This window comes from Columba livia, chromosome 7 (genome assembly GCF_036013475.1).
Source record: "Columba livia isolate bColLiv1 breed racing homer chromosome 7, bColLiv1.pat.W.v2, whole genome shotgun sequence".
In the NCBI taxonomy this organism is placed as follows: domain Eukaryota; kingdom Metazoa; phylum Chordata; class Aves; order Columbiformes; family Columbidae; genus Columba; species Columba livia.
This window is the reverse complement of record NC_088608.1, coordinates 36,602,496-36,616,690: the sequence shown is the minus strand read 5'-3', so window position 1 is coordinate 36,616,690 and position 14,195 is coordinate 36,602,496. Positions and strand designations below refer to the sequence as shown.

The 14,195-nt window shown below is 42.6% G+C and overlaps 1 protein-coding gene across 4 annotated transcripts in view; it reads right to left on the bottom strand.

Annotated features, from left to right (window-relative positions):
* PLEKHM3 (pleckstrin homology domain containing M3) overlaps positions 1-14,195 on the bottom strand; it is a 97,603-nt gene that overhangs the window by 53,116 nt on the left and 30,292 nt on the right. For all 4 annotated transcript variants that reach the window (XR_010473776.1, XR_010473775.1, XM_065069398.1 and 1 more), the window contains 2 exons: positions 9,687-9,832; positions 4,550-4,743 (listed from right to left, as the gene is read on the bottom strand). Coding sequence is in view for 2 of the 4 variants with exons in the window: in XM_065069398.1 (XP_064925470.1) it covers positions 4,550-4,743; positions 9,687-9,832 (340 nt within the window). In the remaining 2 variants the exon portion in view is untranslated. The remainder of the gene's footprint in view (positions 1-4,549; positions 4,744-9,686; positions 9,833-14,195) is intronic.

Genomic DNA, 14,195 nt, shown 5'->3' with positions numbered 1-14,195 from the left:
CACAAGTTTTGTCTTTGTTTCCCTACTTTGGGATTTTCCACCCTCCAAATGGCCCTACCCATTGCAAAGAAAATGGAGAAAACAGTCTCCTTTGGCTGGACATGACTCAATGACCTTCTGTTGTCCTTGGTTTGAAAGATGACACAGCCCCAGCTTCACATAGGTGAAGGTATTTGGTGGCACAGTGATTGCGTGAGATCAATCAGGATTCCTGTGATGTGTTTAGACAGGTTCCCCAATTGCCACACAAATATTTTGAAAGTAATCTACTCCTGTGTCAGAAGTGATATGTCTAAGGCTCACTGTAGGAAGTGACAGGAGTCTATTGTTCAACATAACCGAATTTGGGATTGTTCCGCCTTGTGCTGACAGACAGGCAGGCTCAGCCAGGACCACACGTCTGCGGCACTGGAGGTGTTACCTTCAACCCCCTGCTGTCACAGTAAGCTCTCACTGGGTCTTCCTATGAGACGCTACATAACATATCCAGTGCTGGAGTTTTTGTTTGAATAAAACCAATGTATCGCTGTTCTGGAGCTGACAGACAAATGGTATCAGACAGAGAAGAGCAACAAGAGGGAAAGTTTTCCATAAAAAGGGCACTGCAACGAGCACTAATGTATAGGGGAATGTGCTGCAGAACATCTATCTTGTGTCCCTGCCTTATATGTAAAATATTTGGGCTAGAAACACCCGAACTGCAGGTTTAGGTGTATAGGTGAGAGAGCTCCAAGAGTCCAGAGAGAGCTCCAAGGTTGACCTGGGTTAGCCTGCCCTACAGTAAACGTGGAGGTGCCTGAAGACTTCTCAAAAAATCACTGACAGTTCCTTGACCTGAAAAGCCTTTGACCATGACAAGAACAGAGGAAAAGAGGCTGTGGCATATGGACACACTCTTAGTGTGTATTATGTCTAGAGAGAAAAGGAAGAAAGCAAAACCACAATAAAACTTGCATCATTCAGCACAGCTTCACAGAATAACCTCATTATTTAACGGACTTGGAGATTCTCGCTCTTTCCTAACTATCGGTTTTATTGAGTCCATCTTGTTTGCCTGTGCCATTCGCTCACCATTCATCATCCCACAATCTGCAGGTGGTGGCGGGATCTGTACAGCTCCACTTGCACTATTTCTCTGCTGGCACGAGGTTTCAGTCTTGCGCATTTCTGCCTGAGTGGCATCCACGCAAGCAAGGCAACCAAAGCAAGCGAGAACTTGTTGAGTAAAGACATTTGAGGCAAATTATGTCTGTTGCAATACTGAGGTGACAGCCACCGCAAACTAGGCATAACAAGGTCCCTTGTAAAACAGGGAGCTCAGCAACAGGCTCACGGTCTCAGCTGGCTGATCTCGGAGGAACGCTGCTGGTTGGCACCAGTGGAGCGCCTTATTTCTCCTCCCAGCCAAGTCTCATTTTCATTTTTTTCCCTTGTAAATATAAAAAAGAGCTTAGAATCCAGTGGAGCAATAGGTGAGAACAAATCATTATAACTGATGAAGACCACTTTTACTGCGAGCCTTCTAGCTACTTTTAGGATTTCTTCTGCTTCTTTTCCTTTCTTCCTTCCTTTTTTTCTATTTAGTCACTTGCTTCTTCAATGCCTACAATGTGGTTCAGCCCTCAGTTTCTGCTAGATGCCAAGTTTCAAAGTTCCCAAAGTACCTATCTACGCACACCAAGCATTATAAATAACATTTCCACATTTAAGCCAACTAGATCCTGAGCTAACCTGGTTTATTGCCATCTGGAATTCTTCAGAAAAAGTGACTTGTAAGCACTGTAAACAGTTTTGTCTTCCCAGAGGACACCAAGAGTTTCCAGCTTCATTGCCATCTTCATTTTGCGACGTGGGTTCAAGAGCAAGGTATAGATTTAAAGAAGATGATAATGCAAATAGTATTAATAAAAGAAACCTCAGAGTGATCTGCTTTTCCCTAATAAGGCAGGCTCTATCAGTGTCCCAAAGGCAGTAAGGTGCCAATACAATTAATCAGTCTGTTTTTAGTTCTCCCTAGACAGCAATATTAACAGTTTGTTTCAGTCTGTTTATATGGGTCTGACAGGTCTTCAAGATGCTGCGTTCACTTGCTTGTGATTAATAGTCTTTCACATGCTAAGGTGAAGACCAAGCAGAAAGAGAATGTTTTTAGAGCAGGACAGATAACTGGATTCTCTCGCCCAGCCTTTCATTTCTAACTAGGAAACAATACTAAATTTAGGAACACTGTCTTACCATATTGTTTAAACTCCTTCTTTTCTTGCAACTTGCCTGTGTGGTGAGCCAAAAGGAAATTTAAATCACATATTTTCTTCATTTACTTTTCAGTTGTGCTCTATAAAGCCATCACATTGATAGTGAATGTCTGCACACTGTGATACTACACGCAGAAAGCAAAGCCATTGAGACCAGTTCTGAGCCACTAAAAACTCCTGTGAAAACAACTTTTCTTCCTTCCCATCTCTGCAAGCCTCTTAGGGGAGGATCTGAGCGACCAGCTGAGCACCAAACCCACCCCAACAGAGACTTCAGAGACCAAGCAGTAGCTGTACTCTGAGGTGTGTTCTGTACACTCCTCCAGTGGCTTTTACAGCACTTTTAACTGGAGATGCTGCCCTAGCACAAAATTAAACCCTTCTTGGGCTGGGGTCCTGCTCTCCACCACAGAGAGTTTTAGTTGAAGGAACCCTTAGGTAAGAAAAAGGAGCACTTGGAGCATTTCTCAGTTTTGCCTTCTCCCATCTTGATACAGGGAGTTTTTTCTCTCTCCTCCTCACCTCAAGAAAAGACCATGGACACACTTCTGTGCTAATTTTTGTCCATTCCCTCTTCTCTCCATTTCCTTGGCACTTGACCATCTCTCCTTTTTGGAGGTAGGTTTTGGGGCTCCCTCTTTGTCCTGGTTTCTTCATTAACTCCTAATTTCCTGAGATCCCTTCCCTCTTTGAGTCTCCTTCTCCTGGTTTTCCCCCATCCCTTTGTCTCTAGTCCATTGATTTCTCTGCTCAGGACTCCTTTGATCTCTCTTCTTTCATTCTCTTACCATTCAGTCTCGTGCGTCCTCCTGTCTATTTTAATCAGGGCATTCTTTTCTTCAGCATTAATCAGAAAGCATAATTTCTTTTCTGCCATTTTTTATGAACAGCAGCCTTCTCAAATCCTATTCTCCTTTCAGTTTTATTGCAGTTGAATACGAAGGCATAGGAAAGTTATTACATCTGAATAGCAAAACAGCTCTGCAAGATAAAACCATCCTCTAGAATAAAAGAAAAATCATCCTAATTTTTAAAATGCTGTGAGCTGCCCTACTGAATAATAGGAATTGAGCAGCAAGACACAAGCACATGTTAACACACAATGGGTCTGACACAAGAACTTGGTAGTGCTCTCCAGAAACCTGTTGCTATGTCCTTCTCTTAGTTGTTCTAGGTAGTTCATCACGCAGTGACATAGGTTATATACTGAATAGCAGACCACCTCACTCCTTACCTGGGATGAAGGCCCTGCAGCCTCCTCTCCCTCCCAGCATATTCAGGTCCCTCATCTCTAAAGCACCATGCTCAAAACAGAGTCACTGATGTCCTCTGCTATCCTGCCCTTTGGCAGTTCAGAATTTCAAAGTGGCGGCTTTCCTATTGGCAGTCTTGTCTTACAAGCCTAGGGTATCAAAATGTTTACAGATGCATTAACCATCAGGTCAGCTGCATGTGCCTGAAGCCACTCACCTCACAGTGTGACATGGGCAGCAACATCGCCCCATCTCTTTTGGAGATCCATGACAAAAGTAACTTGGCTTTTTTAAGGTCACAACTGTGGCTCGATGGTTTTAAGATAGTTCATTTTTAGCTCAGAAAAATGCAGCAGCAGCTGAAAGGACTAAGATACCTCATTGAAGTTCACTTTTTATAAAGTTTCCACCACAGAAAACTCCATGTGAAACACCTTCTGCTGTGCTGTGACCATGTGTTTTCCAATATACAAGCCACTCAGCACAGCCATGTCACGGATGGAAAAGATAGCGACTGAGCAAGAATACAACTGCTCTGGTGTCACATAACTCATACACCGGGTGACATGCCAGGGGACCACAGCTGACCTCTGCCCTCGGTGAGATCACATCACAGAAGAGGGCAGAAGCACAGGGCAGGTGAGTGACTCTGGCCTCTCTCATGTTTTGCTGTACTGAGAGGTGGTTCAAAGGTCCCAACAGTGGCTGCCACACTGCAAGGCCACGGCAGGTAGATGAGTTACCACACCTGACTGAAAACACGCACAGCCAGGAAGCCTGAGGAAGAGTAAAAGATGCTCAGCACAATGTGTGACCCCTAGGCTAACAGCTGTCAAGAACAACTGCAGATGTTCAGATCCTATAAAACCATTTTCTTTGGCAGTAGACAACCCAGCTTCCCAGGGAAGTCAGATACAAGCACAGCATTTTTCTATGCAGGTAACACTTTCAGACTAGATTATGAAACAAAACAAAACAATAAAGGAGAAAAGCAACATGACAATGAAACTACATCCTTGTGCTGTTGTCTGTGTTTCTTACCTTCTACGCAGATCTTCAGCCACTGCTGCTCTGCAGCTGAACAAATAGGCTCGGAGAGATTTTAGCTGCTGTCTCAGGCGGACGACAGTTGCCAGAGGTTCCACATGGTTGTACAACATGGGATTTTCCTGCTGGATATCAATCAATGGCTCCTCATAAACATATTCCAGGAACTCTTTGGCTTGCTTTGACACCTGAAAAATACAGCGACCAGTTTAGCTAGGCTTTCCTCCCAACTTCTTTTAAACTTCTTTCCCTCCGTGATCTGTCAGCTATTCGCTGCATCTGAAATCTTACTCTGTTACCAATTACAGACGAAGACAGAGCTGAGAGAAATCCAACTGCTTCTGCTCATAGCCAAGCCAAACTTCATCAAGCCCATCAAATCGACTGTATGAGATAATTGCTCACCTACCCAAAGTCCAGCGATATTTGCAGCCACACGTGTTTTCACTGTAGGGTAACATAGGTTACTAGATATTTTTCAAGTCTAAAAACTGATTACCATGTTTCTTCTCTGTTAATATTTTCCTGTTTGTTCACTATCAGCCCTTTGGCAAGAAGTGATCAGGTTAGTGCTAAAGCACAATGTAAGAAAAGGAAACATACACACTGCAAATCTAATCGCACTGTACTATCCCAGCATATAGAACTCCAGTGTAAAATCCTACTTCTGTTTGTGACGTGCTCAGCCAGTATGGTTAAAATCATGTAAAAAGAAAAGAATCAGAAGCACATCTATCAGGTCGTTGTGTATTTTTTAAAGTATAGATAAAGAACGCTGACTTTTACTGGTATTATTTACTCTTGGTGTTTCATCTGCAAGAAATTTTTCTTATGCCTTTTTCATGATAGTGCTCTGTTCTATCTCTACCTGCAAAGAGCTACTGTAATCTTGATAAATTAATGGGACTTTTGTTCCCACTAGAAAAAATAATCCTGTTTCTGAGGTGAGAAGGCCAAATTCCCTCTCATTCCTTATTTCTGCATTTTATCACAGCTGGAAAAGAAAAGAAGGGATTATCTGAAATGAGCTGCAAATCACTTGAAACTGTGCTATAGAAATACTATTTCTTCCACGATTCAATTAGTCCTCCTGGTCCTTTACATCAGTGTTTACAGTGAGCTGAGGCAGGGATGAGACAGGCTGATAAAAGGAGAAAGGGCACACCATAGCCTCCGGAGATTTAGGATCTTATTTCTCTTCTGGTGCTGTGAGGTAGGAAGTCAGTAAAAGCAATAAACATCCTCATAAACAGCACCACTTCCAAAACCAGCACAAGTTACTAGCTACAGGAGTCACTAGCTACTTACAGGGACAGCTAACCCCAAATGTAACCTTTTTGCAATGCATAATAAAAAAGATAAGAAATAATGCCAAGCCAGCCTTCCCACTTATAACTACACAGGTAATACAATGTGTAATTTTTGTAATTTTAAATACAGCAGTCTATAACTCCATAGGTTTTTCCCAGGCCCCGAAGCTGTATTAAATATCTCACCTATCGGTAGCAAACATCCTACTCATTTATTTTTCTTTTATTTCCTTTTTTTCCCCTTTGTTTTTTATATAATAATGCATTTACAAGGAATTGTGCCAGCTGAATGGAAGCACAGGTAACATGCTATGTAAGAGGCAGCACAGGCAACTTGGATTTTGTAGCACAAAACTCTCCAAACCCCAAATATGCCAAATTTTCTAACAGCAGCAATGTTGATGTTTTATTAAATGTGCCAACTGCAGCGCACAAAAGAGACTGCATTTCAGCAACCCGCTTTTCCCATCATTAAACTATTTGGCTGTAATAGCTCAGCAATCCCCTTAAAACTGCTGTTTCTATAGTAAATATGATTTCTCTTTCACTGATGGGCAAACTAAGGCACATATGCAGCGACTCCCTCAGAGGCACATGAATGCCTGGTACAGAGATGAGCACCTCTGGTGCCCAGTGTTCTTTGTAGTCTTACTTTCTTGCTTTAACCCCCTGTGGAAGTGACAGGCTCCTCATCCAGCTGCCCTGCTGTCTTGATTTACTGCCCAAGCCCTACAGCCCTGCTCGTGCACACTTGTGCCCTGTGTGGGGCCATCCTCCTGAGGCTCCAATGCTAAGAGTACAGAAACAAAATAAATACCAGAATTGAGGTCACCTGGATGACTCTGCAATACATGTACACTATGATGACTAAGTATTATTGTGTAGCTCCAGCACTGCAAGGTCTGAGTGCAGCCTCTGAGGAGAGAGGAGCAAAGCAAAATCTTGCTCGCTACTTGCCAATACAACGTACCTGCAGAGTGTTGGCTGCAGGAAAAGCAGCTTTACCCAGCGGGCAGATGTTGGTTCACTCTGCACGCCTGACACAGCCACACAGGTCATATAAAACATTAACTCACGTTGACAACCATAGCAAAGTTACAAGAAGCTGAAATGCTGTCTTATAATGGCAAGGGTTGGGCAGTCATAATAGTTCAGGTTACTAGCAGCCAATATTCCAGTATGTGTACTAGCATACTCACAGTTCCCTAGTTTTACTGGGCAGATTAAAAAAGCCAGAAAGAGAGAGAAGATGCAAAGTGCAACAGGGTTTTTGCTTTAAATGTCATACAAAGACAGATACTAACATTTCCAGACCTTTCTTTTCTAGAGGCTGCAAACTTACAGTTCAGAATTCAATGTACCAGAAGTCAGCCTCCCTTGATGCATTCTGGCGCAGGGAGTTCATTTCTCACTGTGTTTGTCTGGAAGCCACCTGAACCAAACTGCGATACTTACTGGGTTTCGCATACAAACACGGGAGAAAGTTGGTCTAAGTAAAAGGAAGAAAGAATATTCACAAGACTACCTCTTTTCCCTTCACACAAACACATAAAAACCACAAATGTGAAAACAGTAGGGAGACAGGGAAAAAAAGCGAACCTGGGGACTGAACTGCTCCTTTGGTTATGACAGAAGCAACATGCCTGACCGCCAAGTCCTTTCAAAGAGCTTTTATTGCAGTCAAGGGAATTTTTCTTTTCCTACCCCTGTGCTTTCAGGTGTTAAGTGCGTCATTGTTTTTCAAGATCCTGGGTATGGAAAGACACAACGATACAGATTTTTACCACTGCTGTTTTTTCATGATCTGTCTTGCCAAAAGCAGACAAGAACCTTTCCATTTGCAAAACTTAATTAATGCAATGGTTTACTTTACAGCTGGTGCTCAGATGTCCAAAGAAAATTACTACTCCCAAGATCACCACAAGGAAGTGGGACAAGATACCTGCCTTTGCCAAATCAGCACATTTAATCAATACACTACTAAAGAATCATACAGTTCCATTATCACTATTAAGCGTAGCAGCCAGCACTAAGTTGCCTTTCAGACCATACAGAAGAAACAGACATCAGACCTTATCTCTGAATGGAGAAAGGAGAATTCAATGTAAGGATGTAAAAGTACAGGCAGTAAGTGCTCTAATTCAAAAAAGCACTGCTCAGTTCCCATGGAAGTATAGCAGGGACAGAAATAAAAGCATGTGCATGCAGAATTGAGCAGAAAGGGGGAAACCCCAAAGATTTCACAAAAGTAACAAGAACTACTTGTTATCTTAATTCTGCACGGGGATGGGATGGAGCTGAGAAGATAGCTGGGGATGCTGTAGTGTTTTCCCACCTAAAGGATGATGTTCCTTTCTTAAATCCACCTCTCTGAGCACTTTGGCACAGAGACTGGTGAAGTATCTGCACAGAATTTGCTTGTGCTCCCAAGCCACCTCATAGCTGTTCTGACTGTCTGCAAAAAAGTGCAAATTGATAATTTCTCAGTATTAGAGTGAGATTACAGTAGATAAAGTTTTCAATGAATGCTTAAGCTTAAAAGTCCCATTTCCTTTTGGGCCACAGCTGCCCACACCAAGACCACAGGAAACAGAGCACAGAGCATAGTTTTCACTCTGCAGGTTTCGAAAACCGTTTATTTTCTTGGCAGTAGTACGGCAGCTTAGTATGAGGTCTTTGACTTTCCATCCACTTGCCCAATACCAGTGCTACCTATACTACCACGAGCTAGCAAGTTTAGTCCTCAGCAAAAGCATCCAAAGAAAGATCCCTTAAATATTTATTCCTACCTTCTAGGAAAGGGAGGGGGTTTTATCCCCACACGTAGGAGCTTTGTAACTCTGAAGAATCTTGCATTTCATGGTGCAAGACTATAATTTTCCTGATGGCAGGCTCCAGCTACCTTTTAATAATCTCCCTGGCTGACAAATTTTCTTCTTCAAGAGAGCTGCTTTTCCTGTAATAGGGCATTTACTGGTTATTTTTTTTCTTTTCAAATAACCCATAATAATAATATTTGCAGACACAAAACATCAAACAGCCTCTCCTAACAGTGGTTGCTAGGTCTAAACCTCTAGCACGGTCTGGATCCCTTATGAGTTTGTTATTGTTTCAGCATATGCTCCTCGAGATGGCAAAATAACACCGCTACGTGTTTGCTGGCATAATGTTTTGAGGCATGTAATCAGTTGCCCCTCTCTAGCAAACAGCAGCAAATAGCAGACTCCTGAAGTTTTACAACAGCTGCTTGTGTGGCAAGTGAACAGCTGTGGAATTTTCTTTTTATGTTACTTTTGGCTGTCTGGTCCAAACAAGTGCTGTGGCAATGTCCTTGTAGTGTCCTCAAAGTGTTTGTGCCAAAGGACGGGACATACTGGGCCTTGCAAACACCACATCTGGGTATGCCAGTCTGCCAGTGGGCGTTTCCACTATTTAGCCTCTATCACCAAGCAGTGCCAACCCACAGTCCCTAGTGCTCATGAAGCAGGTATTCCTCAGGGGCCCAATAACTGCAAATATTAGGACTAAATGAGAGGTTTCAGTATTCTGTCCCTCCATGTCTTTTGAACAACCACATATGCAACAATGGAAAAGATGCCACGAAGAAAGAGATGCATGGCTAGAACACCTTAGGTCTGGCTAAGGAAATCATGATGAAAACATCTGTCTTGTTGAGAAAGCGTGGCTCGTTTTTGCGAGAGGGACAAAGACGACAGCATTAGCAGTCAATATCTTTAACCTTCAACTGCTGCAATGTCTGTGTTTTCATCTGAAGAGCAATCCCGTTTACTTGTTAGCAAGCCAACCTGCAGGGAGATTACCTTGTATTTGGAAGTGTCCCAGTTGTGAACCAGCCGTGCAGGGATGAGGAAGCTGTCATCCACGTGGCAGGTGCTGCAGTAATACCACCCGCTGTAGCTGCACACCTTGGCTTTCCCATTGGACAAGCCTATGGAGCGCTGACAGCCTGGAGGAGAAAGAGGGGAAAAAGTCTGGGTTTGTACACCATGCCAGAGGTACACACTCAGAAGGCAGTAAGAAAAGTAATTATTCCCCATATCTGAAACAGTTTTTAAATTTTATTTATTTCTCATAACCTAAAAACAGAGGAATAAATATCTGTATTCCTGGACTAGTGCTGAACAAGCATACACTAACTTGGGAACTTCTGACAAAGAGTTCAGAGAGCAATCAAAGGATACCAAGCACTTCTCAAGAAACAAAGGCAGAAGACCAGCTTTGTGACACTGGGCATCTAAAAGCCACAGTCATCTGAAAACCACGACTTGAAGTTTAGACAGAAAACACCAGACCACAGAAGCACTGTGCGCTCGCTCCGGGCAGCCGGGAGGGATGCTGGCTTGGCAGCCAGGATTCAGCCACAGAATTAGCACAGCCCACTCATATTGAGAACCAGTGGTCCTTGACTAGCAGTGGTGGCACAGCTCAATTTCCTGCAGGTTGTTTTTTTTTTTCTCCTTCTGCCTGGATTACCCTGTGTCTTACGAGGGCTGAGGTCTGTCTGCTACTCTTTTCACAGCTGGATCGCTTGCCTCTTCCTGCGCCCTCCCGTGTGGAATCTCTGGGATAAGACTATGCATTCAAAAGCTGCTGCTTTACTTGGAAAGAACTAATGCAAAACTCCTTCACCTGACCACCTGTTCTCACAAAACACATAGAAACTCAATGTATTTGACACCCCTGTCTTTCTCTCAGCTGTGGCTTAAATGAGCCAACAGGTTCAATTAATACTAGAGTGGAGGGTTGAAGACAGACAGCACAGTCACATTAAACAACCTGCTCAGGAAGCAAGGCTAAAAATGTTTGGATAAGATATAACGAGACGTCTGTGGTTGTTACTAACACCTCTTTGACACAGCACACATGATGGTATTTCTTCATTTCCTTCAAATGTTAGTGTCCCCATCTGACATTTACAGCTACAGACACAATTAGCACCAAAGCCCCGCTCCAGCACGTGCTGGATGCTCAGACAGTCTCTGCTGGAGCTGGTTAGTAATGCGGATTAGCAGAATCCTTGTACATCACTTCTACAGCAAAAGTATTGCTTAAACAGGCAGAAGTCAACTGACTGACTGCTTTTGTCAGTATAACTGATTTTGTTCAGTGTAATTATGTCATTCCCACTGAAGGCACCTTTTTCCCTGATTTGAGGAGAAATTGCATCTCAACTGCTCTAGGCACAAATTAAACTCTTCCTTCTCCTTCCCCCGCCCTCCATTAGCTGATGCTACCCTCTCCCCTTTGCTCTAATCAAAATAACTGTAATAACCTGACCAATATAATTGGTTCACTTCTTCCTCTTCTACCCTCCTGAGCCACCTGGACATTGGTTCTCTGCAATACACACTGTCAAATTAATCAGTGTGCGACACATCCCATTCCCATCTCACTCTCCCCTTCCCTCTTTTTTGAAGTGAGGATATGCAGTTTCTTGAAAAAGGCAAATATATAAACAGGTCATATAATTAAAGAGACACTTACGTTAATGTCTCCTGCTTTACCATTCATAAGATTAGAGCGTGAGTATAAACATATATCTCAAGTGATAAAACTCAACATGCGTAATGCAAAAATGTGATCTCAGCTAATAACCAAGCAGAAAACCCAAACATTATGGCTGTAAACTATTATCATTGTAGAAATAACTGTTGTATGGTTAATATTAACAGAACTTTTTGCAAAGCAGTATTTTTAGGGCAGAAGGAATGTATGTATGCCTTTTGTAAGGGTAAAGTCAATTCAACTCCCTGCCACTCCACAGGTTGCTGGTTTGTCTTAGTGCCCCAACTCCTCTCCGTTAGACTGAAGCCAAGAATAAGCTAAACTCCACTTCGAATTGCCACCATCCTCAACTAAAACGTTCGCAGTTGAGAAGTCACCATCTTAAGGTCTAATTTCTTGCAGCCTCCTAGAGCCAGAAACTCATTTTGGTTCACATGGAGAGTTTCCCCAGGAGAGGAACGACAGAGCACACAAGTCGGAAGAACTGAAGGTCTACAGGGTGAGGAGGGTCTCAGCAAACAATCCTGGATGCCCTTCCCTTCAGGAAGGGTGGTTTTATACGAAGGAAAAAGTGGAAGAAGTTTCTACCCAAGCAGCATGCATTGCTTCCTCCCTTATTTCAGCCCTTCTCTGAGCCCATGTTTGTTTTCTCGCTCCTCAGAAACACATTTTTACACAGGGTATTTCTCATTCCTCTTCATATTCTCCTGAAAATCGTAATCTGCAAGTTTTAAGATTGGAGTATTTCAGATGAGAATGTGGCACTGGCACCTACCTTGCATTTTCCCTTACGTTACAAGCTTTGCTGTTTGAAAATCACCATCCTTTCCATTCCTATCTCTTGTGATTCATAATGATGGCTATTTCTACAATCCTTTCAAATCAAGTTATCAAAGCACTGATTTTCTTTGATGTTATGCAGTTCAAAGTGATGTAGTGTGACAAACATATTTCTGTGGCATAGACCACTTATGCTACTTTGTTTTTGTAAGATGGAGAAAAAAAAAGAGCAAGAGTGAGAGAGAAAGAAGAGGAAGAAGGAATATCTCTTGTGGCCTAATGCCCTTGGAAATCCTGCACCTGGATACTCAGGTACATCAACTTGCCATCATGTTTACCAGAAGCAAAGGCAGTACTGATTCCTGGCTTTAAATTCTTGAGCATCCCTCCCAGCACAACAGTCAGATGCAGCTGGACCACCTCGGAAATCAGTAACACAACTCACCAAATAGTTGGGATGGAGGACAGGACCATTGCAAGTTTTCAGAGAAAACTTTTTACTTGGCTATAGCTACAGAAAGCACCTTACACGGGATGGGGGGGGAAAAGCAGAACAACTTCCACCAAGCATCTCTCGCCTGCTCCTAATGCTCACACAGAATATTATCCGTGTAACATCTGTACAAAAGTCTGGCAAACCCTGAGCCTAGAGCAAGGAGAATACTGGATATTTACTGTTACCCAAATTCATCCCTACCTAAAGGATGTTATAGAGCAAGCTGCAGAGGGAAAAGTGTAGCTGTAGGTTTAGTGCTAGCAAAGTGAGGGAAGGAATAATCCCAAACCTTTCATCACAGAAAATATAACAAAACAGCCTTGGAAACAAGCAAAGAAAAAGGGTTAGAAAAAATAGCAGCAATAAAGTGCTGCTGGGCACAGATGAACCTCTCTCAGCAACACGTTCGTGAGCAGAGCACGAGCGTCAACATCAAGAGGTTCATCTCCAAGTGCTAAGACTTTGGGAGGAAAGGAAGATGAGGTTAAAAAGCTGTAACAAGTCTTTCTCCTTGACTTAAGGTGGTGGTGATGACAGTATGGAGGAAGAATCCAAGACACTGCAATATAATTCCTCTTCTGCACGGTATGGAAAACACTACCTCTGCCACTTGACACACAACTATTCTTTTTATCCAGATACCTTTTTCTTTAACCTTTTAGCAAGAGAAGATTAGAGTAGCTCCACACTGAAACAGAGACAGTGGAAGACCAAACCAGAATTAAGTACATAACCGTTTTCTCTTATTCAATCAAGTTCCTTGTCCAGTATCAGGAAAAAGCAACTCCCTCGTGATTATGACCATAATTAAATCTGTGACAGATTAGCTTAGAAGTTAATCCATTTAGAAACAACATACAATATGAAAAAAAGAAAATGACCCACAGACTTCAAAAGGCTTTCAGCTTGATAAAGCCATAAACAGACTAGGAAGGAGCACAGCAACAAATTTTCAGTGTGTTAGATCAGACATATAATGTTGCTCTAACTGCTCCACACAACCAGAGAGAGATGGTGAGAATTTCCTGCAGCCTTGTGTTTCTGTACATCTATTCCAATCCACTCCACCATGGGAAAACTCAAACTCAGGAGAAAGACACACTAAACTCAGGAGAACAACACACTAACAACACATCTCAGTTCTCCCTCCTGCCCACCCAGTTGCAATATGCATTACACTTTGTGCTTTTCCCAGTATTACCTTCCTGCCAAAGCAATTATCTTTCTAAAGAAATAATCAAAACTCATAAGCCTCCAAGCAAAGTCTGACTCTTTACTCAGCTTGCCTACTTTTTTGTGAGGTTCTTATGGGCTTTAAAAAAAAACACCACCACAAAACCTTCACAGATTGAAGGCAGAAAATTTTCCCTGTTGAAGCCATGTGGATTTGACCCTATCCAGTTATAATTATCTAACCAACATATAAATCCCGCATTATTTATGTCAGCAATGTACAAATCCCACTTTAATTATAATCTAGATCAGCTCTTCCAGAAATAAGGATGGGTTCACTAGTCCCCAACTCCCA